Genomic DNA, 27647 nt, shown 5'->3' on the forward strand with positions numbered 1-27647 from the left:
GAAAAGTGCTCGGGGGAGAGTTTCCTGATAATATGATGCCTATGATCTGCACATCTACTAGTTCTTTTACTGCATAGACGGTAAGATATCCTTCATCAAGGATCAAGTCCAACCTGTCTAGAATTGGTGAGAAAAAAAAGAGTAGTCTATACATACAGTACAGGATTCACGGCAAGAAATTGAGTAGAACAGTGAAAGAAAAGACTTCATATCAAGCCGCGGTATCATCTCATCAGACGCTAATCTAACCCACAATGCGATCCACAAAAGCCGCTTCCATCTTCGCAACTTCCCGCTTGAACGCATCGACTTCCTTCCAGCAGTCTAACGGCCGTCGGTCATTCAATCGCAGACAACCAACAACATCAGCCTTAGCCTTCGCAACGCCCTCATCCAGTTCCGCCAATTTCCTTCGTCCATCCAGGCGGCTGCGGAGCTGGTCGATCTCGCTCATCACCTCATTTCGCGAGATATCGCGGGTGACGATAGGCTGGGCGGCCGGGGTCTCCTGCGGCGCGGCGAACACAGGCGCGGCCTCGTACTCACGACCGGCAAATGGAATTCGTGGCGCGTCCAAGTTCAGAGAGCCAACGGGATAACCCGAGGAAGAGGTGGCGACGGGGGCGGTCGCAGCGGTTACGGGCAGGGAGCCGGTATCTTTCACTTCGGCCAGGCGCTTTTCGATCTCGGCGAGGGTTTGCTGTTCGCGCTCGCGGAGGCGCTGGAGTTCTTGCGCGACGCGGTTTTGGATTTCGAGCTCGACAGCCTTAGCTCGGGAAGAATCGGTCTGTGTTTGATTTAAGCGTGAGTCTTGGGTTCTATTTCTTCTCTTAGGAGGGATTGACTGACCTCGGACGTGGATTGTAGGGCCTCAACTAGGTTGGAGGAGAATTGAACCGGGGAATTGCTGGGTAGAAATACACGTCAGTGTTATAATGACTCAATTAAATCCGTACATAAAGGCTAATGGACGCCTGTCTGATAGTCCAGTAATTGACCACCATGGGTGAATCTCGTCGTCCCGGTTCCCGGCATCAATCGGCGGATGTGAAAGCGAGGACGCAACGCTGGGGAATCTAACCTGGAAAATATGTGCTTGGAATCGCCCGAAGCCTCGGGCTTGGAGCTGCCGGCACCCATGATCACGAATGGCAGATGTGAATGCCGTCAAGTCAGGTCAATAGAAGGGCAATGGAGAGAGACTCGTTCACCCGAAGCTCCGATACTTCGGTCACGTGCTATTTTAGTCATCCATATCAGCCTAGTTCACGGTGATCCACGACATAACTACCAAACACAGGATACCAGGAGTCGATTTACCTTGGAATTCCAGGTAATTATCACCAGTATGTTATTTACCCTAGAAAATAGGAAAAGCTCCATTCTATGGTCGAAATTATGGGCTACAGACCAAGGATTACAAGTTCAATTATACTCTGCTTATCAAACATCTCAAAACTTATCGCTCTAGGAATTGGCGCAATCCAATTCTGAGGGAAATGATAGTTTAATATCAAATAAAACGTAAGATAACATTAGTAGAATACAGCGGGATCGAAGTTCAGTCGCCGCATATCGAATCACCATTGGAAGACACCACATCTCAAACTGACAACTATTTCGACTGATTCAAAGTTTCTGTCATTATTTAGATTTACATAATGGTCGAACTCTAATTGTGCTTTAGTAATCGTCTCACGGGGGGAGTGAGTCTCTGACAGAAACATATATGTAGTGCTGATGGACAGTCCGTTCATTGCCAAGCCATATAGATAAAAGAGACCAGTTAAAGGCAGAAGACGTCAACACGAAGGTAAAGAACCGTTATGAGTCAGTTTGAATCAAAATTATAATATATCATGCAAGCAATAGCTATGAATAGCTACCATCGCCAGACGGGACGTTAATGCATGAGCTTCTCCTGATCGGGGTTCCAGGATCGGGATTTCGATTTCCTAAAACATCAAATTTGACAATTTGGGCCATAGTGTACCTTTTTCCATCACAGCTACCTGAAGAGATCTTCAGTAGGATTAAAGGAATTCTGAGGACTATTTAGAGCAATTTTTGGGAATTTAAACTACTGTACAATTTCGAACGTATTCAATTTCAGTTCCACCGGGAGACGAGAAAAATACACCATGCCTCGTTCAAGAATTGCAATTGGCAAACGAGACGGCCGGTCTAGACCTTTTTTCAATTTGATGCCTGAGGGTGTCACCATATCCGTCATAGTGTAAAATACTGTGGGTATATGCTGCGGTGCTACAGAAAGATGCAGAAAAAGAGAGCCACGTATGACCATCATGGTCTTTTGAATTGATGGTAGAGACGACATGATAGCGGCAGGTTCCTATGGTTAAATAGGTACCATCAATATAACACAATTTGTTCAAATCGGAACCTCCTTGACCCCTGGAGTCAACTCCGTCAGAAAAGTGTGGTTGCAGTCATAAGGATTGGCGTCGCATCCTTCAAGAATGGTTGAACGCTGCCCACGGGCAACATCACCGTTGCCGGCAGAACAGAATATTTACTAAGACATATTCGTTGGCTTGAAAATTTAAAGAAAGAACAAGCAATTAAAATTTCCCAGTATACGCACAACATATTTTCTATCTAACAGGTGCATCTCGGACGCCCATATGTTTTGCTTGCGGCCAAGGGTCGTGTCTTTCCAAGCGGTTCTCATGTCGCCATCAACCAGGCCACCTAGTAATGGATCTTGTAACCGATATCTGGGTTGTTTGGGTGTCTTTCAGGTAGGAATATCCGTCCATGGTGACCATGTGAGGATCTCTCCAGGGGACAATATTGGATTGAAAATGTCTGCTTCGAGAACATACCGGTCATTAATACCAAGATAATCAACCAAAGAGAGTTTATTGTGGATTGCATGTTGGAGTTGGACCTGGTTGGAAGTTTTCATTTCGTGAATTGGCCTAGATAGACCGTACATGGTGCTAATTCTTAAACATTTGTATAAAACATGTGGCTCCTTCCGACAGCCTTTACTACATCGGAATCATATAGAAGCCAAACGTATGAGCGAGCAAGGTTTGGACAAGAAGAGATTGCAAGAGATTGGGAGTAATGCAATGTGGTGCGTCATATATAGCCTACAAGATCATTCGATGCTATTATCAACACCATTTAATTTGTTGTCAGCCTCTATTTAGGCCTCCCCCAGTCGGTTTTGTAGCGAATTTGGATTAGGGCTTCCGCTCCCTTGGTATTGGCCCATGCAACAATGGACATGGTTGGAGCAGAGTCATACGTCACGGGATAACGTTGAAACGTTTCGGAAGCTTCGCAACCACATTGAAATCAATGTCTTTTCAGCTTGTTCATATTCTCCACGATTTCTTCAAGCGTTAAAAGATCACCCATATACAAAGCCTAACTACGGCTAAGTTCAGAATGATTTTGCTCTTGTCCCGTCACGACGCTACTTTATTGAGAATTAAACTCACCCCCATACACTTGATCTTACAGCCTGGCCAAATGCAATGCACTCTGACGTAATACCCCTCCCCCCAAAGAGCAGACTTGGCAGCCACTGGAATTTTATGAAATAGTCTGTGCTTTGCCCCTTGAAGAAAGAAACATGCAGAATCCGCGGCGGGCCAAGTCAAACAAACCCAATGGATGATTCTGGTAATTTTTGACCAGGATCGTGACATTCGTCACCAAATGGCAGAGAGAAAGAAAAAAGCAAGCCCCGCTACTCCACACGCTTTAGTCATGAGAATATGGCGCGGTCGGGATTCCGTTGACTTGGGCCTTCCGACGAGGGACGGAAAGCCGAGTGCCACTGACGGTGTGCCGTGTACGGAGTAGCCCGAACCATCCCGAGACAGTGGACAGCCCGAGACCCGGTTTCCCACACGATGATCCCATGGAATCGTAATTTCAACCCGAGCGACCAGATGGAAGAGCAAGGGAAGGGAAAACACAAATGATAATCATCCTCTCTGGGCAACTCCCTTGGAGTGAGTGTGGCGCCTGGCTAGTGCGTATCTTAGCCAAGACGAAGTATATCCAATGATGGGTTGTCGGGCACAATCACCGTCTCCAATCTGGGGTATTTCTCGAGGATGTCATTGAGTGATATCGCTTGCCCGTGCGCTGCATACGACGCTGTGCGGCGCCCTGTTTCTCCAGGCCGTCATCGTCAATTAAATCCCCGTCTTGTACTCCGTACGCGCCCCTCCCTCCCCCCATTTTCCCGCGTTCGCTTTAAACCACTGTCGCTCACCGGTGAGGTCGGGGATGAGCGTGCCATGGAGAACCATTTGTCACTCGCAGCCATTCCCCACATTATCGCCTCCGTAATTTCACGAAAAATATTCATGCTGTCACCAAAGTGAAAAGAAAAAATTCTAGAAAATTTCCATGGCGAGAGACATGATGTGACAGGACACGGCTGGAATGCAGGGACAGGATGGCTGCATCCGGGGAGTAGAAGTTGAAGACAAGGTCCCATAAAAAGCCGACTCACTATCATTATTGAGAGATATTGGGACCTCTGAATCAGCCAAGAATAGCGAGATGGAATTACAAAATAGAACACAGAATACTACACACCCACTGCCTGTCCGTGAACACCCCCGGCCATTTGCTCCTCTCCCGGTGAACCCGGTGTTTTCTGGTAATGCTCGTACCGTTTCCATACGTTCCCATACCGATGGTACAGCTCTTAACGGCTCTCGGGGGCGTCTCTAGATCGGAGAGACATGCCCCAATGTATTGTTCGGTATGCGCCTTCCCGGACCCGGGGGTGGTATGTAATTCCCGGTATGGAGTGTATTACGCTGCCAAGGGCCGCGGACTGACCTCATGGACCCCGCCGTCATCCCACTTTGTCTGCCCTCTTTTTCTCTCCTGCACTTTCTTGCCTCCTCTGCATCTGTATCTCCTTTGCTCTCTCCTCCCTCTCCTCCTCTCTGTGCGAACTCGCTTCTCCATTCCACAATTTGCCAGTTCCCGCGGTTTCCTATCTACCACCCACCATGTCTTCCGCTTTGCTGGACGAAGCCACGCGCATTGCGCGCGACTTTGACTTCCCCGCAGACCAAGTCCAGCGCGGTGTCGCAGAGTACATCCGGCAATCAGAGGAGGGTTTACAGAAAGAAGACATGACCCTGAGTCAAATTCCAACCTTTGTGACCGCTGTCCCCAATGGCACAGAAAAGGTACGTTGACCGGACACATTGCCGCTTTGGTGAAAGTCTCTAGCTGACTTGAGAAATCAGGGCCTCTATCTCGCCGTCGACCTGGGTGGCACCAACTTCCGTGTTTGCTCTGTTCAGCTACACGGTGACACAACTTTCTCCCTCACTCAGTCCAAGATCATGATTCCCCGGGAACTCATGGCCTCTGGGACCTCCAAAGATCTCTTCCTCTTTTTGGCCCGTCAAATTGAGGCTTTCCTGCGTATTCATCACAATGAACACTTCGAGGCCCACCTGCGTCGACGACTCGATGGTAATCAGGAACAGGATCTTTTCGATCTGGGCTTCACCTTCAGTTTCCCTGTGCGTCAATTTGGCATCAACTCCGGCACCCTCATCCGGTGGACCAAGGGCTTCAACATTCCCGATGCCGTAGGCCATGATGTATGTGCCCTGCTACAGTCTGCCATTGACGAGCTTCAGCTACCCGTTCGCGTGGCTGCGCTGGTGAACGATACCGTGGGAACCTTGATGGCTCGCTCCTATACCTCCCCTGGTGAGACGGGCACCTTTTTGGGCGGTATTTTCGGTACCGGTACCAACGGTGCCTACGTCGAGAAGCTTGAGAACATCACCAAGCTCCAACACATGAAAGAGGCTCATTATGACAAATCGACCGGCGAGATGATTATCAACGCTGAGTGGGGTAGCTTCGACAACCACATGAGCGTACTGCCCAACACCATCTTCGATCAGGAGCTGGATGCGGACAGCAACAACCCCGGTGTGCAAATGTTCGAGAAACGGGTTTCCGGTATGTTCCTGGGCGAGATTCTGCGTCGTGCCCTGCTTGCACTGCATAACAACCCCGCTTTGGGTCTCTTCAAGCCCAACAAGACTTCCAACGTCTCTCTGCCTTCCGACTCCCTCTTTTACCGTCAATGGGGTTTGGATACTAGTCTTCTCAGCCAAGTCGAGGCCGACAACACTCCCCAAATGCTTGACGTCAAGGCCGCACTGAAGGACCACCTGAAGATCGAGAACCCCAGTGACACCGAATGCAAAGCTGTCAAGATCTTGGTCCACGCCATCGGCAAGCGTGCTGCACGTCTCAGTGCCGTTCCGATCGCCGCTATCCTCATTCACACCAACAAGCTGCAGACTGATGACTTAATTGACATTGGTGTGGACGGCAGTCTCGTCGAGTTCTACCCCAACTTTGAGGGCTACATGCGTGATGCCCTTCGCGAAGTCGCTGAAGTTGGACCCCGAGGCTCTGAGAAAATTCGCATTGGCATTTCCAAGGACGGAAGCGGCGTTGGTGCTGCTCTGATCGCCTTGGTTGCCAGCAAGGATGAGACCTTAAAGAACCCCTCCGAGAAATGAGTTTAAGGGGGCGCGCATTCTCCATTTGGTTTGCCAATATCCCTCCTTTTGATAATAGCGTTCACGTGGGCTATTGGCTTCCTGGCTGGGCCAGGATCATGGGAGCCTTGAGGTGTCGCCGTCGACCTGGTAATACAGACATCACAGTGTCAAATATTGTTCACCAAAATGACGGTTTCTTCCCCGCCCAGATATTGTGATCATTTCCTTCTCCAAGACCCGATTTCATGGCGAGGACTGCTCGCTGAAACCAGGGATACCGGGGAGTGAAAACCTGACGGTCTACTCTGTCATGATATGCAGGGATGCAAGGATGGCCTATCGCCCAGAAACAATCACCAGCGCGCTCTTGGTTCATTTTTTGCAGTTTAAGATTTCATTCTGTCTTGCTACTTCTTGGACCCTCGCCTTGCAGCAGGGGTGTATCATTATGCTTCATGCCTTTTATGTATCTTGTTTGATTTGGTTAACACGGAGTTGCACAGACGTTGTCCTGGCGTGGACCGGCATTCGATATCAGTACACATTTGCATCTACTTGCTTCTACCTTGACCTAAATGTCACGAAACTTTTTTGATCTTCCAAAAATTTCTAGTGCCTAGTACTCAGGTTCTGAATGAACCTTTTAAGAATAATTCGTTCCATAGAATGGATGATTTGATCGGCTTCGATGGATATTTATATACTACGACCTCTTCGGCGAAGGAGCACGAACCAATCAGGTAGAGTGAAGAAAGTGTCTAGTGTACCAAGACTATCATTGTCAATCACAATTGCCTATAAATACATTTCAAATCAATTTAGACAGTTAACGTAAACTATTTTAGTTGCCTGTTTCATATCCAATCGCCTTTGGTTTCAACACAAAGTCGACATTGCCACCTGTCCTGGCCAGAAGCCCGGCCTTCCCATCGGTTGTGCCAGGGTCGGGGCCGATGAAGTTGTTCGGGAATCCAACATCGAACTGGGTGGCCGACTCGAGGAAATCAAGCTGCTTTCGCGTGAGGCGGATCGATAACGCCTGAATATTGTCATGCAGGTGCTCAACCTTGCGACCGCCCACAATGGGGAACACGTTCGGTGCCTTGCAGAGGACATACGCCAATGCGACGGCAGTCACTGATTCGACGCCATGCTCGGCTCCCACTTTCGCCAGCGCTTCCGAAATATGACGCTCAGCCTCGGTCTGCTCGCCACCGTCTAGCACATTGCGCAGCCCTTCGCCCTTGGCCTTTCGTTCTGCTAGAGTCTTCGGCGACTGGAAATGCCCACTGCCCAGCACGTCCCATGGAGCCAACGCCATACCGAAGTGCCGGGCCATGGGCAAGATCTCGCGTTCAAAGTCCCGCCTCATCACGTTCCACCGGCCCTGGTAAATAGAGAAGGGTGTCTTTCCATGCGCTCGGGCGTATGTATTGGCCGCAGATACCACCCACGCTGGTGAGTCCGAGATGCCCAGGTACATCACCTTGCCCTGCTCGACCAGGATATGCAACGAGTCCATAATTTCCTCGATGGAGGTGGTGTGGTCCCACCAGTGCAGGTACAGGATATCGATGAAGTCTGTTTGCAGTTTGCGCAGCGAGTTGTTCACACTGACGAACATGCTACGCTTCGAGTTTCCGAGCGCATTGGGGGCGTTGCCCTTGCCGAGCTCCCAGGTGCGATAGTCGGTAGTGAACTTGGTTGCAATGATCATCTGCTCCCGGTTCTTACGCGCAGCCATCCATTCACCGATCCATGTTTCAGACTGCTCGTCCTGGTAATTATTGGCAGTATCGATGAAGTTTCCGCCGGCGGCGACAAAAGCGTCAAGTAGCTTGAAAGACTGTTCCTTGTCCATGCTCCCCATGAACTTGCCCCAGGCGTCGCCGATTGACATGCCTCCTAGCTGCAGCGGAGAGACACGGACACCAGCACTAGAGGAAAGCACCCGGTACCGACCCAAAGGGGTGGCAGGCTCTGGGGGGGCTTTGAATATCTCGTCCATTGTGAATGATTTGAATCAAAGAATTAGAATTGAAGATTGAGCACTGAATATAGTAAGACTTGCTGAAGGTTGAGGATATTCTCTGATAACAAAAGATATTGGGGATGTCTACAGACGGTCCTTTTATAATCGCCATCATGCTTAGAAATATTGTTCAGATGCATTCCTATGGCGCTGCTTGTCATCCGGATTTAACGATTTGTCCGGTGGACCGGCCAAACCTTATCCAGTGGCTGATTGTCTATGATGCCAACCAGTCTGTTGTTGGCATTTGGCTCCTTGATACTAGCACAGTCACGACAAATCTTTTCCTTTCTTGGAAACTCAGTTTAAATGTGGTTCATTACTGTTGTTTGGCGAAGCTGTGCCTCTTCGATCTATATCAACCCAGCTAGAGTACTGTAGAGCGCTTCGTTGATTTTGTAGGACCTAGAGCGCCCCGGAGATAGGAAAGCTCTTCTTAAATCAGTCCTTTTGAGATACGCAGTGAGTAAACTCCCAGCGGAGCTCGCTTTGCTTCTACAGAATCTGCCCATTCGACTTCCACAGCAACACCTGTCGCCAAACAAGCTAAACTCCAAACTCCGCGATGGCTTGGCAACCCGGCATGCGCCAGGCTGTTTTAGGTTAGACTGTTGTCATCCATGCTGAGTCACCATCTCATGCCTCAGGCCGTCAGAGCTGCCCAGCAGCGATTGGGCGATCGTGTTGGGGATTTGGGTCTCATTCACGCATCTGCGCCGGCCATCTTTAATTGCCGGGACTTCCTGGATGATCCGGAAAAGTCCAGGCTACACAAATCGGTGAATGACAGGTTCCGTTCCCGAGTCTGATGATCCGGTCCCGTTGAAAAGATCCGCAACTCCGGTATATTGATGTAGCCCAAGTCCAGGGTGACGGAGATGATGATCTATAGACCCTTTGGCCTGCCCTTCTCCCTCCTCCACCATGTTCATCCCCTGTTCTTCAATTCGCCGATGATAGCTGTGAAGGCCCTGGAGTAAGGGTGTTCGACTATCCAATCCCTCTCATACCCCTAAATCCCCAAATGGGGCCCTTGAAGGTCTCGCCGCAGCTCGGGTCGAGACATGCAGTCTCTAGCGCAATGATCCTTGCATGGCCTCCTGGCCGATGCGGTCCCGCCTGGCCTGCGGCTGAGACGCGGTTTCATTTGTGCCTATGCGCGACCGTCGTGTCCAGCCACAGTGTGTTGCTCGCTAATGCACTGAAGAGAGCAAAACAAAAAGATGCCATGTTGTCAGCATAACAGACGCCCAGGGAAAAAAAGAGAAAAAAAAAAAAAAAAAGCACGGTGAGCTAGTCACTGCGGATTATGAAAACGGCAGTTCACAACACTATGATCGCGGAGATTCCCACGTCCCACCTGGGATTAAGGATTCCTTAGTAGGATGTCTGTGTGACGAGGATGGCAATGGGGATACTGGGCTCCTTTTTCCACGAACCCACGTTGGCCTTGGGTCGCAAAGGCAAGGTTGCCCCCGTCCATGATGAGACCTGTACAAAGGGCCAGCTGCGTTGCCAATGCCAATCCTGCATTGACTGGCCTTTATTATCCGCGTTACCCTCCCTTTGAATTCTCGTATTCAATCCTATTTCCTAATTTTGTTTTTCGCTGGCCCCCGTTGCCCGTGGTTTTTGGGCTTGTTCTTCAGTTCCTGCCATTCGTTTGCCCACCATGCCTTCCATAATCTCTACTCTCTTCAAGAAATCAGATCCCCCCAAGGATACACCTCTAGCGGAACAACTCAATCAGCCTACTGAGAACCAGGTCGGCAAGACGAATGGTCCATCGGATACGGATGCCCAATGCCAGGAAGAAGAGAAAGGCTCCAAGCCACCTAGCGAGAAAGAGAGTACATTAGTTGATGAACCGATGAGAGACACGACGGTCCCCGATGATTCAAACAAGGAGGCTGCCGCAAATCACTCGCCTGGAGTAATGTCTAACGAGGACTCGAACAAGGAGCCCGTCCCTAAAGAGCAACCGGAGAAGGAAGCTACTACAGAAAATTACGAGAAGAACGAGATTGTCGAGACTTCTTCCGATGCGGAGAATAAAGAAAATGATGTGCCTGAATATCCGTCAGCCTGGAGACTTGTCCTAATTACCATCGCGCTGTGTCTTTGTGTGTTCTGTGTGGCCTTGGTATGTGCAGCTATACCTCTCCCAAACTCGCATGCTCTTTGGTTCCTCACACTCACGATTGATATCAGGATAATACAATTATTGCAACTGCCATCCCCAAGATTACTGATCAATTCAATTCGCTCAACGATGTGGGTTGGTATGGTAGTTCGTACCTACTAACAACCTGCTCCGTAACTCTCATGTTTGGCAAATTCTACACCTTCTATTCTATTAAATGGATCTACCTCTTTGCCCTCTCGATCTTCGAGATTGGCTCGCTCGTCTGCGGTGTCACTCCAAACTCGGTCGGCTTAATTTGTGGGCGCGCCATTGCAGGCCTCGGTGCTGCAGGCCTCTTCTCGGGTTCGATCTTGATTATTTCCCAGAGTGTGCCTCTCGACAAGCGGCCCATGTATACAGGGCTGGTAGGCTCCATGTTTGGCATTGCCAGTGTTGCTGGTCCCCTGTATGTCGTCATGCCTTACCGCCGATAACAAATAGTCCCGATCAATGAGTGCTAACCTGGTCACAGCATGGGAGGCGCTTTCACTGACAGACTGACTTGGCGCTGGTGCTTCTACATTAACCTTCCAATTGGCGCGGTCACCTTCTTTTTCATCCTGTTCTTCTTTAAGTCCCCCGGGGCCATCAAGAACAAGAAGGGATGGAAGGAGCAAATTGCTGAGATGGATCTCCTGGGCTCACTTTTCTTTCTGCCTGCCATTATCAGTCTACTCCTTGCCCTCCAATGGGGTGGAACCAAGTACCCTTGGGGAAACGCTCGCATCATCGCGCTGTTTGTCGTCTTTGGTGTCCTGATCATTATCTTCATAGGTCTGCAGTATTGGGGCCAGGATCGTGCCACTGTTCCTCCACGCTTGATCAAGAACCGCAATGTCTGGGGTGCTGCGTGGTATTCGCTCGCCCTAGGCGCGGCGTACTTTGTTCTCGTCTACTATGTGGGTGATATATCCTTGACACTGATCGACTCGTTCCTGCTAACGTAGACCCAGCTTCCGATTTGGTTCCAGTCTATCAAAGGTGCCACGGCTGTGAAGTCAGGCATCATGAACCTGCCGATGATCATCGCAGTCGTGGTGGTTTCTATTCTGGTCGGTGGCCTGGTCACCGCTTGTGGTTACTATACTCCTTTCATGATCTTCTCGGCAATCATCATGACCATCGGTGCTGGACTATTATCTACGCTAGAAGTTGATTCTGGCCACCCCAAGTGGATCGGATACCAAGCGCTCTTCGGTATCGGGCTGGGCTTGGGTATGCAGCAGCCCATGATGGTTGCTCAGACAGCTCTCAGCGCCGGGGATGTCCCCAGCGGCACAGCCATTGTTATGTTCGCTCAAACTCTAGGCGGCTCAATCTTTGTATCTGTCGCCCAGAATGTTTTTCAGAATCAGCTGTACCAGAATCTCGCCAAGTATGCGCCCGATGCTGATGCTATCAAAATCGTCTCTGCTGGAGCAACTATGCTGCGGACTGTCGTATCCGGATCGACCCTGCATAGCGTTTTGGTGGCATACAATGCGGCTATCACGCAGACTTTCTACGTGGCTGTGGCTATGGGTGCATTGTCACTCGTCGGACCCATCTTCGTCGAGTGGATCTCGGTCAAGGGAAAGAAAGTCGAGATTGCGGCGGTTTAAGTCGACAGGGAACACGCCCAAGGGCAATCCACATTTCACACTCCTTGTCTTTCCTTTTTTGCTTCATGCATATTTTTCTTCTTTCCTGTCATCTAAATGATGACGAGGCTACTTCTGGGACACGACTGCCCAATCTTTTTAAACTTGACCTTGCTACACGACCATCCCCTTCCTCTGATGTCGATCTTGTGGATACTGTCAGGCTTGCTGGCATGTCCACTCTTGGAAAAATACCCCGACTTTCTGGACCCCGTTGACACACAACCATAAACTTTATTGATGTTACTTACCTGCGAAGACGAGTCGCAGATTCTAAGACTCGTATCTTTACTGAATCTTAGGGATTCGCTTAATGTTCCATAGTAACTCCGCCTTGAATAGCATTCATTGGCATTCTTTCTTTCTCGTAATCCTTTGTCTTTGGCCTCGATTGTACAGTGCCTTATTCTGTTCTACCGCACTTCCAGTCAACAGCTGTCTAATACCAAATCCCATGGACTTACTACTCGACTAATAATTTCAAACATTCATGTCTCAAAATAACCTTGGAAATTGACCTATGACAAATGATTGATCCTTTTCCGAGCGGTGAGAGAAGACTCAAAGATCTACATCAGCTAGATTTCCTGTCTTCGATTTATTTTTGCACACAAGCGAACCTATATTTACCAGACTGTGCCATACAAAACCATAGCATAATGAATTTGCCTTGTTGGATCTGATCAGATACACGAGCATCAATGCAAAGCTTATGGAGAGGTTTCTTTTTCCTTCGGTGGTTCTTCGTCTCGTCTGCTTTGAATCGTAAAAAGAGCAGCGATTCGCCATCAAAAGCTAATATTTGAAGATAATAGCTCAAATTCAGGCAATTCTACTATACTGGTAGCCACGGCCAAATTACAAGCCCAAATATAGAGTCAAGGCCAGATCAAACAAAACAAGAATGATGCCATGCTCTCTCATCTTCATCGGGTATGGTCATTATGACGTTCCCTTTTGCCTATGGCAATTTGGATACAAGGAGGCCTAAAGTGAGTGAGAATGATCGAGAGCAACATAGAACATGAAGAAGATGGAGTAGAGCAAGTGCATGGGTTTTAAGGTGAGAGCTCGAGAGAGAGAGAGAGAGAGAGCGAAGAGAGGGCGCTTCAACGTTTGCTAGGTTGTTGATATATTTGCGGCCCCAGTTTCAATACAGTCAACCTTATGGATGCTCAAAATATTCTATAGTTATCCTCATGGTATTATAGAAATCTAATGTTGAATAACTGAACAACATATTGGACGAGATGGATTAGCTCACCTCTAAGTGTGAACGCCGAAAGCAGGAAGCAAAAAAGAAAAACAAGAGATGACGAAGAACACCCTCCTACACTGCCGCATAGAGACTTAGGTAGATTCCCCAGATTACGCCGCAGCCGCTCCCAAACACGACTCGGCGGTCGACTGGAATGACTGTGTACATCAAAGTCGAGACCACGGGGCGATATTTGAGGCGGGCAATCATGATTGGACGGAAATCCTAGGGAGGCAATTAGTATTGAACTTGAGCTCCATCCCATCTCATGCTAGATGTAAGAATGAGACAAGTGGGTCAATATAATGGAGCCAGAAGGCACAAACCTCCACGACTAATTCCCACACCCGCTGCAAACTCTCCCCTTTCAAAAAATGAATCAACACAATGAAAAGCACTATATTCATGACCGACGCGACGGTCTGGTCTAGAATGAATTTCATCATAAAGCTGTGTAGGCCCGACTGTTTTGGTCGAGGCGCCCAGCGGTCCTCTCTCTTCTCCTTCTCCTTCTCTAAGTGGCGAGGTAGCGCCCCATCCCGGTCGGGCCGAGCGAAGGTTGCAGAGAAGGAGGAACGGAGGGATGATAAGGAAAAGGAGGATGACCTCCGAGATGAACCTCGAAAGAGATTGGAGATCTCTGCCCGCGAGGGAAATCCTGGGTACCGCGCCTCCAGGGCGCGCTGCCAGTAGAAGTTGATAGGTACGATCAGGATGCCATAGGTGATGAATTGAAGCAAAGCGAGTGTATTCAAAGTAAAAGGAGTCTATTTGACCATTAGAAAAATTTCATGTTTTCCGAATGTACTTGCCGATTTGCTCTGCTATCCGGGGGCTGGGCAGATCCATATTCAATGTCAGAAAAGGAGGTTTTGCTTACGGTGGTCTTGCGCTGGTCTATTAGCTGGGCAAGGATGTTGGACACGGCATTCAGCACAGTTGCCTGTACGAACGTCACGGTCAATGCAGAGGGCATTCTCGCAGCATGGAGACCGATCTCTAGTCAGGACTCCCCACAGCGTCAGCGCATCTATGTCGAGTGGCGTCGGGCATCCAAGGAGGGCTTGGTTGTTTGGGGGACGTTGCGGGTGCTGCCAAGACGCGCAACCGTGTCCTTGGCGCGACCGCAAGTTCTTCTTGCTTCATACTTCCGTTTACTTCCACTCCGACCAAGAATATCTGTTGGATTGGGCAAATTTTTCATATTCATTCTATACTATAAACTTGTTTATATTTAATTTTCTTTTATTTCACGGGCACAACCTTCTGAAACTCCACGTTGGGTCCGTCTTTTGCACTTGTGAAGTGATCCACCAATGCCAAATGGCCAGCGGCATCCTCGCCCTGGCGATCCGCTAGCGACATGTCAAAGAGGAAGACCAAGCGCGCCAAAGTGAGGCGCATCTCCATAAATGCCATGCTCTTTCCAATGCAGCCGCGCGGGCCAATGCTAAAGGGGCAGAATGCTCGTCGCGCAGTCTCAATGTCCTCTTTCGAGCTCTGCCACGACACGCCAGACGCCTGGCAAGTCTCGCCTTCGATCCAACGCTCCGGTATGTAAGTCTCTGGCTCACGATAGTACTGCGCTTGTCGGTGGATCGAGTAGGTCGGTGTGCCGCAGTCGGTGCCTTCAGGCAAGAAGACACCATCCACAAGAGCACCGCCTTTCATAACTTCGCGGGGTGGTGCGCCGGGCACGGCGGGCGCCAGACGGAGTGCTTCGTCGATGCAGGCCTTCAGATACACAAGCTCATTCAACCGGCTGCCGCTGACAATGTCTTCCACTTCAGTGAAAGCCTCGCGTACTTCAGCGGTTAACTTGGTTAAGGCCACTGGGGAACGGACCAGATAGAAAAGAGTGGCCGCCAAAGTGGTGGAGGTTGTGTCGCTGCCTGCGATCATGAGTACGTTTGACTCGCCCCAAAGCTCAGGCATGCTGAGACCCTTGCCCGTCTCAGGATCTTTGGCATTTAGCAAATAGTAAAAGAAGTCCTTCTTGGCTTCCCGGCCGGCCATGGCCCGCTCCTGCGCACGCTTGTTGGCCTCTACCCGAGAGTTCATAATGAAATTCCACCGGTCAGTAGTAAGCTTGCGAATCAAAATCTGGTCGAGGTGCCAACGATCTAAGGGCATCCAAAGTCCACACTGGAATATTGTCTGTCAGAATGGCAGCTTCATCGTGTTCGAGCGATGAAGCCCGCGTTTAAACAGTTTATAAAACGGTCGAAGGATAATTCCAAATGGATGATAACTCACCACATAGTGCCGATTAGCAGCCCGGTCCACAAGTCCAATCATGTGCCTCCGGCCTTCTGCGATGAGCATATCAAAGCTCTTCCCAAAACACAGCTCTCCCATCACATCATAGGAGAGGTAGCTGAACCAATTACCCATATTGCGGACAACGCCCTTGCGATCGCCTGCATCTGCACCATCGGATCCGGCCATCGCCGCACACAGCTGCCGAACATGCAGCAGCATCACATCTTCCATGCCCTTCATCGCGGCATCTGAAAAGGCCTGGCTCAATACACGGCGCTTGCGCCCGTGCGTGGTCTTATCGATAGCATTATGCGTATTGTACACGCCCTTGATCGCGGGGAACGCATTGTAGAAGTCTGCCTTTTGGAGCCGCTTGCCGTGGCCGTAGATGTCGTGTAGCCCACGATCAGTATTTACAGAGACAAAATTTGGCGCCACGCGCACATGTGTGCCATAGTCACGGTGCAACGCATGCAACCACAGGTGACGGTCACCTTTCAAGCCATGGTAGAGTTGGACCCATGGGGTGGTAGACGCCAGGAAAGGACCCGGTATGCGGCGCAGCGGGTGAATAAACCGGTTATAAAGCACGTAGGCAATTGTCTATCCTGTCAGCCTAGAAGAAATGACTTGGAAGAGCCGTTGTTGGGGGTTGACTGAAGGTGGGAGAAGTTGGCGGAGTCCTTACCAAAACACCTAGTACCTCGACTAGGTCTACCACTACCCTCTGTATCGACATTTGCCTCAGCACTGGTTCTACGAGCATTTTGTTTGCTGTTTGATGCAGTAGTTCACGTCATTCAGTGTCGGTATGGGCTTATCGCTGGCGATATGAGGTTGGATTCTTCGGGGATGGTTTATATACTTCCCGAGCAGCTCTCACCGAAGGTACCCGTGCCCAGCCGCGATTTTGGCATTGATGACGACGGAACCGGGGAAGGGTCGACACCAAACTTCACGGACTGAGGTCTGCGCCGGTCTTATCGGTCGTTCCGGCTATGACCGGGTACTTCCCTGTTTCAATTGGCGGGCGTGAGATATGTGGGATCAATGGCCTTTTGATCTCTTGGGCTTTGATCACGGGAGGATGGGCCGCTCCCCCACAATTCCTGGGGAATGTGGATGAGTTATGCTTAATCGCCTATTCGCTACACTCGGATTTGCGGGGAGAGAAAGAGATCACGCAAGACCCGTTTTTTAGTTTTGTTCAATATGAGAGAATTGTCAACTCTATAGGGAGTCTGTTATGATCTACCAGACAGATATATGGGCAGAGGGCGGGGGCTACAGCTACAGCTGTAGGCTGCAGTGATAATCTATGCCAATTGCAAAAGCACCCGCCCTTCGGCGGGTCTCCCCACCGCGGGTTGTTAGAAGACCCCCCTGGTGCGTCGTATACCGCTATTATCCGAGGTCTTTCATATCTAAAAGTGGCCCGGCTCCATAATTAGTTTCGCATGGCTTATGGACTCCAAGACGGTTGCTGCGCATTTCCAGGAATGGAAATGGTGGTGGAGGGGACGCTATCTCGGCGGATTGATATGGCATTGCAAAGCCATGTTGGCATTTAATACTTGCCCGGTGAGGCTTACCATGCCAAAAGGGATCGTCATCCACAAACCCGGTTGTACAGAGGATGTGTCAGAAAATGGCCCGACGGGGTGGGAAGTCGACCTCGTTGGTCGGACTTCATGCAGCCTTGTTGCTGTGTCCATGTAATCCACCATCCAGAATCCACTGTTCGTTATCGTCATTGTCATCCTGAACACGCCGCCAAGTTTGTTTCCGCTCGTTCCGCTCGACATTGTCAGCAGTCTTGCCATCGGGAGCCTTCCACACTGGACGCATCAGGCCTCCTGCCGCAAGCAGGGGGTTTTTGCTGAATGCACGGGTACTCTCCGGCCCCTGGGCATCCTCCGCATCCGCCGCATCCGCCGCATCTGGCTCGCTGGTCTCTGGAGTGGATTCGATCGCGGCCGATTGATAAACACGTCGTACCTTGCCGCCTTTGATATCGAGGCTCATCACAGTCTTCTTCTTCTCCCACTCTGGGCGAGCCTTCTCCTCCAACTCACGCTGGATGCGCTGTTGCTTTTTGAGCGCGAGTGCACGTTGAGCGGGGCTCATCCATAGCGTGGAAGCCACGTTCGGGATTTCGAAGTCAGCCGCCTCGTCCACCACCTTCGTTCGACGGGCATTCTGTGCTTGGAACTGAAGGAGCTTATCTCTGTGCGCTCGGGCTGCATCTAGCTTGTTGGGGGTCGATGATCCGGATCCCGAGCCCGATGGCCGTGGCCCCCCGTCATGGTGAACACTCTCATTGTGAGCGCGCATCTTTTCCTGTCCCCGCTCGGCCCGAAGTTCTTTGATCATTCCTTGAATCTCCTCGGCCGACAAGAGCGGGGTGCCACAGAAGGAGCATGGCTGTAAGCCCTCCAGGGAGCAGATGATTTTACCGCAATTGATGCAATTGGGAGCGGGGTCGAATAATGGATGAATGGAGGCAAAACAGGAGCATTTCCGTTGTGTGGAGCCGAGAGTCGGGTTTGTTGATATCTCCAGCGCCGCAATGGCGGCGGTCAAGTCGGAGATATTGTTGGTCGTCAGGGCCCCAGTGGACTTGGACGGGGTCGCTGAGCCTCCGGCTTGCCTGGTCGATTTGCTTGTCTTCGAACGCACATTCGGGAGTATATCTGAAAGCACAGGCCCCGAGGCGGACGGGGGAGGTTTGGCGACGGGGACCGGGAGGGGCGACTGGGCACGGGACGAAGCTGACGAACCGGGCGTGGAGAGTCCATGGGAGGGATGAGAGGTGGATTTGCTGGCGGGCATGTAGACCTCATCCTGCTTCGACTTCATATAACCTCCCCCGATATCTCCATAGTTGGATGGACGTCGCGGCGGGCCGGCGCTGTGCAGTGGCTTCTTCTCCTTCTTGCTCTTCCCCTTCGGTCGGTCATTCGTGGAGGAAAGGGCTGCATTGGATTGGGTCGAGGCATTCGTGGTAGATCCGGTATTGCGACGGGCATTGAAGGAAGTAATGAATTCCAGGGCGGCGGGGGAGTCGCCGAGGAGGTTTTTGAGGTGATCGGCGCTGGCGTCTTTGGACAGACTCGCGGAGTAGTCGATGATTTGCATTAGCGATTCATTATCAAGCGGGAGCAGCTGACTGAGACGGGACAGCGCCCAGGCCGTGATGTCCGGCATGTCTGGCAGCTGGACCAACCCTAGACTAGGGTGAAGCGCACCGTTTGGGACGTGGTGGAATTGGGGGACGAGAGGTAGAAGTGGAAGAAGCGGAAGAAGCCAAGCGATCCCAGTCGGCGTTCCCCCGCGCCGACCCGCCAATCCAACTATACCCAAACGACTCCCCGACCACGACGGGCGGCAGGCGGAGCCCGTTCGCGTGGAATACGCTTCAGGCTTAAGACAAACACTGTTGACGAGAATTAGATTGTGTTGGGGCTGCGCTTGGCCTCCTAGACATGACATACATATCAGACATACCAAGATTCTATACTCCAACAACATTTATCCCCATCCCACCTTGATTCCATATTATTGCGACGTCACAGAGTATGTATTATTGAGCGAACTCGACCACCTCAATTACGACCCTGAATTGATCCCAGAGGTGCGCGATGATAATACCGGCATTTTGCCCATTGGCCCATGGCCCTCATTGTATTACACCCCGTCACCAGCGCTAGGGGTGGTTGATCCGCTGCTGCAGATTTGCCCTGGGCTGCATGGGATGGCCTGAGTCGAGAGCGAAAGTATTGGATGACTCCCGCCTGTCCTGCACTACTTGTTTGTGCAGGATATGGAGAAAACGAGGGATATATCGGGTGCGTGCGCACGATCTATCCATTCCTTGCGGAGAAATCGGATCAGTGCTTTCCGAGGCGGGCAACTTCTCTACTCCCAAAACCAATGACAACGATGAACGATCGCATGGAGCTCGTTCCGGGCACACAGGATGTTTTCGGACAGCTACCTCGCATGAAAGGGTATACCCACCTAGTCGTGTGTTTGTCCCATCCAGAGAGCTATTCTCGAGATGCCACTGTATTGGCTTTTCAAGCGGCCGCCAGTCGAATCACGGCGGCCCTACCTTGGCTCGGCGGTGCAGTGCTACACTCAGAGGTTGGCCCAGGATGTACGGGTATCTTCACCGTGGCACGATGCGCCCGAACTCGAAATATTCTCCACATCCAGGATCGATCGGAGGAATGCTCGTCTTATGAAGATATCATAGCCTCCAGAGCACCAAGTGATCTTCTCGAAGGACACCTACTCTCGGCCCAGACATCTCTCCCTGACAGCTATACCGAGAGTGAGACTGAGCCTGCGCCAGTCCTGACTTTGACAATGAGTTGGATCAAAAATGGTCTGATTCTCGACTGCGCAGCCCAACACAACATACTGGACATGGGAGGCATTGACCAGTTCTTCCGTCTCCTGGCGACTGAACTACAAGCCAAATGTTGCGGCCATACAGTTATAGATACCAACAATCGTGACCGGTTGCAAATGTTTTCATTGCTGGAACCAAACGAGTTTCGATGCGGCCATTCAGACATGCGATGTCCTTCGTCTCTAATCACAATCCGGCGGTCTCCTCCACCAGGCTCTTTACCAGCGTTCTATCATTTCCGCTTCGATAAAGCCAGCATCTTGCAACTAGCAGGCTTGGCAAATACTCCATCGGTAGATGATGCCCTCAGTGCATTCATCTGGAAGCAACTCAGCATAGCCCGCCTACGTCTGGGCCAGAAGCCGGGCACAGTAACGGGCTTTTCTCGAGCCGTCGACTGTAGACAGGCTCTTAATATACCAAAGGAGTACATGGGCGTTGCCGTCGTCAAAACCTTCTCGACCATGACTTTGGAGGAGATTGGAAGAGCCTCATTGGGAAGCATAGCTGTAAATTTGCGCAGAGATGTCCGGAGAATCAGAGATCGAAGTTTCCTCCGTAGCCTAGCAACGCTGATCGCCGAAGAGCCTGACAAAAGCACTATCAACTATGTGCCAGAACTTAATCCTGATACCTGGCTTAATGCATCTTCGTGGGCGGGCGTTGGTGCATACAGTCTCAACTTTGGGCCCCTAGGCAAGCCTGGTATCGTAAGACGCCCGAAATCCAAGCCGGTCCTGGGGCTATTGTACTTTCTACCCAAATCGGAACAAGGCGATATAGATGTGTTACTCTGCTTGAAGGAGAGTGAGATTCAAGGCTTGAGAGGCGATCCTCAATGGAGCCAGTATGCTGGATATATTGGTTGAAATATCATTATAGGATTCATAAGCGGCAAGCAGGCATATACATGAGCGCTGTTGCCTTTTCCTTGTATTTAGTTTTTGAAGCCGTACTATTGCCCGGTCAATTCTAGAGCCCGAATCTACGAAAAATCAGCTACAAAAACTTTGTACGGAATAATTCACAACGAAATGCCGTGCCAAGGCTCCTTGTATGATATGAATAATGTACAATCCTAGCCCACCCTTATCATCACCGTCATCTATGCAAATTCTTGTGTAGATCAGTCCAAACCCAGAGACGCCATGAGTAGCACAATAAACCATCACGTAACAAATACGCGGCAATAGTAGAGAAGCAACGCCAACAACTCCCGAGACGAACGTAGATATCAAAAAGAATTCAGAGCCTCTGTCAGTCCGCATTCTCGCTCTTGACATCATCGTCGTGGTCTTCCGCCGTAAAAGAGTTTTTCAGTTTGCTCGGCCCCGGCTTCGTAGAAGAGCTCTTCTTAGGGGCGTTGAGCTTCTTCTTTTTGGTTGGGCTAGGACTACCTTCGTCCTCTTCGTACGGGCGTTTCGGGGCAGAGGATGTTGGGCTGCTGGCACCGCTGGCTCCACTATCGGTTGGGGTTTTATTTCGGGTGCTGCTGCCACGGCCGGAGATGTTCATGCAGCGATCCAAATGCTGGGCCACTCGGTTCATCACGAAATAGCGCGGACAGATGGGGCACTTGCTGGTTGGTATTTCTGGAATAGTGCTGTCTTTGTCCGATTTCTTCTTCTTCGGGTTCGGCATGACAGCGAACAATTTGCCATGAACATCATGGCCAGGGAGGGTGATCATCGGCCCATTGTGACAATACTCGCGTTTAGGGTCAGGCGGAGGACAATGCCCGGTACCCACTGGAGGGTAGGATAAACGAGGGAGTCGACAGTCGGGGCAAATGATTTCTTTGACAGTGTGCATGGGGTTACCCTTTAGAAACACTTTCCCATGATCAAAGATGGCGGCATCAGTCTCGAGATGCGTGTTTGCCAATTTGTTTGCGTCTATCATCACCTCCTTTGTTTTCGCATCTGCCACAGACTTGCTTGCAGTTTCATCCGGAACGGTCGCTTCGTCCTCGGCTTTTTGCCGGGCGATCACGACCGCGGAGCGCATCCGCGCCACCTTTTCTTCGCGGTGGACTTTAGCGACCAAATCATGGATGATGTTGTGGAATGTTTCGTTAAGAATGTCGGTTGACTAAGTAGAGGAAAGAAAATACGGAATGATTAGAAGGGTGCCAATGTTCGTGATCTACCGACGGGCGTAGTCCCGTTACATACCACTTTGGCAATCGTTCCAGCAGGGTAGGTTGGCCTGCGGCTAGCGGTGTTGGAGTCGGCCATTTTCGGAGTCGTCCAGAGATATCAACCTCGATCGTCCGTTCCTGAATGGCCGACAGCCGTGAGCTGCGTCTGCCCGCGACACAGTCAAACCCTTTTTCCGCCGGGTCGCGGTCTAGTTCTCCATGTGCTGGAAATCTATGCAGGGAGGCGCCAATGGGAATGATGAAGTCGGAATCGGTCCGAGGTGACGGTGAGTATTGAACATAGGAGATTCAGATGAAAGAGGAAGAACGATACTGGGAAACCCTAGTGCAGTGTACTCCGAGTCAGCGGAAAGCTTGAATGGCGACATCGGGGGTGTTCGCGAATGGGCCGACCATCCCCAATCAATAAGGGGGAAAGGGGGCTTTTTCTGGTGAATATGATCGCGTCCTCGATAAAACGGATCCAAGACCGAAAGGACAATCGACTTACCGATTGGGGGCTCTGCTGGCCGGTCCAGCTTGTGGGGAGAGAGATGGAAGAGCGCGGCGACGAGGCTGGAGCAAGTTGTTCACTGGCTTATCTTATCGCATCTCCGCATTCGCCCTTTCGTCCTCTTTGCGCCTCGCCAGGACGAAAGCAAATGGCTTACCAGTTCTTCAAGGGCCAGTCGCAGCCCTCAAATACCTCTGCGGGTTCATCTCCTTCTCCAAGCCGACACACTCGGCCTCCCATTCACCCTCCGCCGCCTCAGCCACCCCGATCTGCTAGCACAAACACCAACTCAAACCGTGCCTCCCTTGCATTTACGCCATATGAAGGTGTCATCCCCGCAGGCTATGCGACATCCCATCCGCATATAACGGTCGAGAAGATCAGTACTGCGCATATACCGTCCTTTACACGGATCACGGGGCTGCTCCTCCCTATCCGCTACCCAAACTCCTTCTACACGGCCACAATTGTGGACCCTATTATCGCGTCCTTGTCACGCGTCGCGCTGTATCATGACCATCCGGTGGCCGCTGCACCTGACTCTAGCGCCTCAACTGGAACAGATAAGGTGATCGGAGGCATCAGATGTCGATTGGAGAAGCAGGAGTCGTCGGGGTCGGCCCAAGATCGAGTTGCAACCAATCTATACATCCAGACACTTCATCTCCTCTCCCCATACCGTGGTCATGGAGTGGCTGCTGCCCTGTTGAACTCCCTACTCTTCGAGTCACCACTCCGATCAAAAGGCCCATGTCAAGTATCGAATATTGTGAAACACTATAACATCCGCTCGGTGACGGCGCATGTTCACGAAGCCAACGAGGATGGACTGCGATGGTATGTTGCCCGTGGCTTTCAAGTGCAGGAAGGGATTGTTGAGGGCTACTATCGACGCCTGCAACCTTCTGGTGCTAAAATTGTACGCCTTGATGTGCAATGGGATGGGAAGAGCGATCTACAAGACCCATCCAAAGAGAAAAAAAGGCTTCACAACGCACATCTCGCACCGCTCCCGAGGATGAAGATTGGGAAAAGGTCGAAGCAGAAGACGAAGATGACGACGATCATGGTGTTCAGCTACTAGGCGAGTCACAAATCCTGGAAAAGAGTGAAACCCCGACACGGAAGCGTAAAGCAGAGGATGACGGTGTGAAAGAGCTACAACGGAGGTGAACTGTTTCTAAACATCTGCGATTCTTGATATGATCAACTTTAAAATACCCTGGTGGTTGGCTAGAGTTTTGTATATATCAAAGGGTAGGATGTACGGTCATAAGGTTAAAGTAAAATTAGTGCTTGCCCTTTTAAGCGTCCTACATGCATCATGAAAGCGATAGAACAAGCGCAAATAACATGTGCTTTATTGAAAATTACTTGATTGAGGGCAACATGTGCATAAAGTAGTGCAAAGATACACAATGATGGTCGTATATTGACAAAGTAAGAAATTTTGAAAACGCCACGGGTATCAAATCAGCCAGAATAGGTGTAACATAATCATGAAGAGACTGTACATCAAACGTATAAAAGGAGGGACATGAGATTATTAGATGTTGTAGTTCTCTGCATGCAAGAAGATCTCGTCTATGGACGGATCTGTCATCACCTTTTGTTGAAGCCTGGCTACTGTACTAGCCACCTCGACACGCAAGCTAGGAGGGCCGCAAACGAAAACGCAAGTACGGCGACCGAAATTCTTTGAGAATTCATTCAGCATATCTGCAACATTTGGACGGAAATAGTCCGTCCGCCAATTTTTCCCTTCTCTGCGAGGGATGGAACACGGCGTAGCGTGGAGTCGGAGCCTTCTGCGGCTTTGGTTGTGGGCTGCCGAATCCAAAATCAAAAGGAATATTGCTATTGGATGCTGATGAAGAATTCGAAGCACTTGGGTTCATATACGGTTGATAATAGTGACGAGTATTGGGAACATGAGGCGCTGTGTATACACCAGGAAGAGCGGCAAGTCCGTCTTGATTTTCATGACGAAGCTCCTTTTCTCTCTGTGCATCACCCGCGGCTTCTTCGCGAATGTATGCGGAGTTGCGCTTGTCGATGCCTTGAAGCATATCATAAATCTTTTCCTGGACCAAATCACGGCCGGCTTGATCCACTTGGACTCCAGTCAGGAAGAAGTGGCACTGGAGGACATTGACTGGTGCATGGTCTCGACAAATGCGAAGTTCCTCTTGGAACCACTCCATGGTCTCCGGGGTTTTCAGAGCCCAGATCACCTTCACTGACCTGGTGATTGCCTTACCATCTCGGATCTTCTTGATCAGATCAAGGAGCTGACTGGCGATCGCGGTAATCCCACTACCTCCTGCAAAGAATATCACATCGTCAAAAGCAGCCATTTCTCGCTGCATGCCCCCATATGGGCCTTCCAAAAATGCCGTGTATGTTTTGAACGGACCATTTTCCAAAGCCTTTTTGAGAACTTTGTGAGTAAAGCCTTTGAATGGTCGAAAGACAAGGGTGCAGTCGCGATACTTTTCGCCGTACGCAGACGGAAAGTCATCGCTACACAGAGAAGCAATCGTGAATGGGTGGTTGTCGAAGAACGCAACACTAGGCATGCGGAGGTAGACGTACTGACCAGGCCTCCAGCGCATCTTGGTCGGGATCGTCACTTTGAGGGCTCCCTGGGGAAGCACGGTGATGGCGGATTCCTCTCCAATCAAAAATGACGAGAGACGGAATGGGTTGGTCCAGTTCAGATAGAAAAGCCGAGCAATATATGTTGTGATCCAAATAACGACTGTGGTCCAAAGATAGCCCCAAGACGAAAGGAAGTTCTTGGTATGCCAAAACAACATGGCCACAAAGATCCAGGACACAGGTATGTGGACAATGACGAACAGCTCATACATCCAGTGCCGAAGAAAAGGAAGTGAATGAACACATAGAACGAATAATGGCGTAATTGCTGCAAGGCCAGTTCCATACACGTACATGTTAGGAGTAACGAACTTGCTGTAGTTGATGATGGCCCCGTCTTTCCAAATCGGAGTGACATAGAAGGGAACCATGTGTACCAGGCTCAAAAACAGGCAGATGTAGGCCGACCAACGGTGTAGTCCATTCAACCGCTCAGGGCCCAGCCCCGTTAATAGTGAAATAATGTTCGCCTTCGTGCTGAGTGCGACGATCCATGGGACCATCGCAACGGCAAGCATGCCCGCTCGAATGGCCAGGGAGGCGATCCTAGGCGAATCGACCAGTAGTACAGTGGTTGAGGCACAAAGCAGTATAGCGTCACGAAAATTAATGCAGCGAACACGATCACCGTCACTGCCAGAGAAGGGAAGACGAATTCCAATTTGCCAACCCGGATAACAGGCATAGGCCGATAGAAAACCCAGCGCATCAGTGCAACCACCCGTTGCAACGGAATAATTCGTTGGAAAATCGATTCTCGTCTTTTGGGCGGTGGGGGAAGAGGCTGTGAAGCGAAGAAATTCGCGCTCGAAGCGTCAGTACCTGCACTGGGAAGCTCGTATTCATCCGGCGATGAGGTACTGTGATTGGAGCTGTTCAAGGTGAATTGCGGTCGCTGTTCTTTGAACTTCGCGATGCGAATTTTATCTCCCCATATATGCCAGAATCGAATAAGAGATGTGATGACCAGTAATATGATCGCAAAATAGACGAAGCCATATCCGTATTTTGCCGATTTTGACCATGGATCTCTTTGCATCTCGGCCAATTCTTTCGAAGTGGTTGAGGCCGAGACGATGACATTGACACGCTTCGCGAGAGAGGCTAATGAATCCATAATGGATAGAAAGGAGACCAAAAGGAATATATATTGGCTTGTGTGGATCTTCGTGGTGGATGATATATGTCGGAATCTTCAAAATCTGATCCTTATAAGCTTTGACTGTCTTGCCAACCTTCCTAGTTCCAAGTCACATTGGTTAGAAAGCAAGCGACATACCCTTCTTGTTTTGGTCGCAATCAGAATAGTTTGCTAGCAGCAGAGAAACGTGCCTCCGCCAATCTCTACGACCGCCTCGAGCTCATATCTTCACGGGAGCTCGAGCAGCAGCTTCAAAGTCGATGGCAAAGCAGAAAGGGGAATCTGGAAGGGCGATCTGGCGTACAAGTACTCCGTCCACATGGGCGAACGAAGCGCGGGGGGGGGGGGTGACACCGAAATAGTGCATTCTCGGGGTTTGTGACGAGAACGAGTTCGCTGCGCCATGCAGGACCGGCCGAACCAATCACGCCCTTCTAGGACATGGCGAGTTGTGAGCTGCAGAAGTGGTGGTTCACCAAAGCGTTTCGCTATGGCGACCATGGTGACCACGCCTTTGGTCGCCATACGACAGGGAATGTCCCAAGCAGATGTGATGGGTTAGCGCCGAGTAAATCCAATCAGCGTGATTGTCATTTGCAGAGACGGTGACTTGGAGTGATCGGGCCGCATTAGCGCGGTGGAGCAGTGAAGAGCTCCCGTCCAGTCGTTGTTCCCCTTCCAATTCTGGAGCTGGCATGACATCAAGAGAGCGGTAAAAGTCGTCCAAAATATATTATTCATGCCCTCAAGGGAGCGCGAAAAGTCTGAATTCGTCGGATGATTTTCCCTGTGGATGATGGGGACGATGTGGCCGTGTACCTTGCACAAGCGGCAAAAATTCTCCAATAAGAGCTG

General features: G+C 50.5%; 10 protein-coding genes across 10 annotated transcripts; 4 read left to right on the forward strand and 6 right to left on the reverse strand.

The window, feature by feature from the left end:
• Positions 1-244: 244 nt before the first annotated feature.
• Positions 245-1140, reverse strand: N7462_001091 (Mic19 family protein; the record flags this gene model as incomplete). The annotated part of the gene is made up of 3 exons (XM_057072817.1): positions 245-787; positions 850-907; positions 1082-1140. The coding sequence occupies 3 exons, from the start codon at positions 1138-1140 to the stop codon at positions 245-247; spliced, it is 660 nt and encodes a 219-aa protein (XP_056939347.1).
• Positions 1141-5012: 3872 nt separating this feature from the next.
• glkA (glucokinase glkA) lies at positions 5013-6560 on the forward strand (the record flags this gene model as incomplete). The annotated part of the gene is made up of 2 exons (XM_057072818.1): positions 5013-5195; positions 5256-6560. 2 exons carry the CDS (start codon positions 5013-5015, stop codon positions 6558-6560), a joined length of 1488 nt encoding a protein of 495 aa, XP_056939348.1.
• An 823-nt stretch (positions 6561-7383) lies between these two features.
• N7462_001093 (putative aryl-alcohol dehydrogenase Aad14) lies at positions 7384-8550 on the reverse strand (the record flags this gene model as incomplete). The annotated part of the gene is made up of 1 exon (XM_057072819.1): positions 7384-8550. The coding sequence occupies one exon, from the start codon at positions 8548-8550 to the stop codon at positions 7384-7386; it is 1167 nt and encodes a 388-aa protein (XP_056939349.1).
• A 1696-nt stretch (positions 8551-10246) lies between these two features.
• N7462_001094 (MDR family MFS transporter) lies at positions 10247-12360 on the forward strand (the record flags this gene model as incomplete). The annotated part of the gene is made up of 4 exons (XM_057072820.1): positions 10247-10717; positions 10786-11165; positions 11232-11658; positions 11713-12360. The coding sequence occupies 4 exons, from the start codon at positions 10247-10249 to the stop codon at positions 12358-12360; spliced, it is 1926 nt and encodes a 641-aa protein (XP_056939350.1).
• Positions 12361-14902: 2542 nt separating this feature from the next.
• On the reverse strand, positions 14903-16685 carry N7462_001095 (cytochrome P450; the record flags this gene model as incomplete). The annotated part of the gene is made up of 3 exons (XM_057072821.1): positions 14903-15802; positions 15914-16522; positions 16608-16685. The coding sequence occupies 3 exons, from the start codon at positions 16683-16685 to the stop codon at positions 14903-14905; spliced, it is 1587 nt and encodes a 528-aa protein (XP_056939351.1).
• Positions 16686-17608: 923 nt separating this feature from the next.
• Positions 17609-19126, reverse strand: N7462_001096 (C2HC5-type zinc finger protein; the record flags this gene model as incomplete). The annotated part of the gene is made up of 1 exon (XM_057072822.1): positions 17609-19126. The coding sequence occupies one exon, from the start codon at positions 19124-19126 to the stop codon at positions 17609-17611; it is 1518 nt and encodes a 505-aa protein (XP_056939352.1).
• Positions 19127-19852: 726 nt separating this feature from the next.
• Positions 19853-21205, forward strand: N7462_001097 (uncharacterized protein; the record flags this gene model as incomplete). The annotated part of the gene is made up of 1 exon (XM_057072823.1): positions 19853-21205. The coding sequence occupies one exon, from the start codon at positions 19853-19855 to the stop codon at positions 21203-21205; it is 1353 nt and encodes a 450-aa protein (XP_056939353.1).
• A 388-nt stretch (positions 21206-21593) lies between these two features.
• On the reverse strand, positions 21594-22573 carry N7462_001098 (uncharacterized protein; the record flags this gene model as incomplete). The annotated part of the gene is made up of 2 exons (XM_057072824.1): positions 21594-22427; positions 22511-22573. 2 exons carry the CDS (start codon positions 22571-22573, stop codon positions 21594-21596), a joined length of 897 nt encoding a protein of 298 aa, XP_056939354.1.
• Positions 22574-23138: 565 nt separating this feature from the next.
• N7462_001099 (GNAT family N-acetyltransferase) lies at positions 23139-24163 on the forward strand (the record flags this gene model as incomplete). Its single annotated transcript, XM_057072825.1, has 2 exons — positions 23139-23909; positions 23975-24163. 2 exons carry the CDS (start codon positions 23139-23141, stop codon positions 24161-24163), a joined length of 960 nt encoding a protein of 319 aa, XP_056939355.1.
• A 533-nt stretch (positions 24164-24696) lies between these two features.
• N7462_001100 (putative metalloreductase transmembrane component) lies at positions 24697-26768 on the reverse strand (the record flags this gene model as incomplete). Its single annotated transcript, XM_057072826.1, is given in 2 exon segments — positions 24697-26197; positions 26212-26768. The coding sequence occupies 2 exon segments, from the start codon at positions 26766-26768 to the stop codon at positions 24697-24699; spliced, it is 2058 nt and encodes a 685-aa protein (XP_056939356.1).
• Between the last annotated feature and the right edge of the window lie 879 nt (positions 26769-27647).

Source organism: Penicillium macrosclerotiorum, assembly GCF_028827735.1.
Source record: "Penicillium macrosclerotiorum strain IBT 26536 chromosome Unknown utg000001l_segment0_segment0, whole genome shotgun sequence".
NCBI lineage: Eukaryota > Fungi > Ascomycota > Eurotiomycetes > Eurotiales > Aspergillaceae > Penicillium > Penicillium macrosclerotiorum.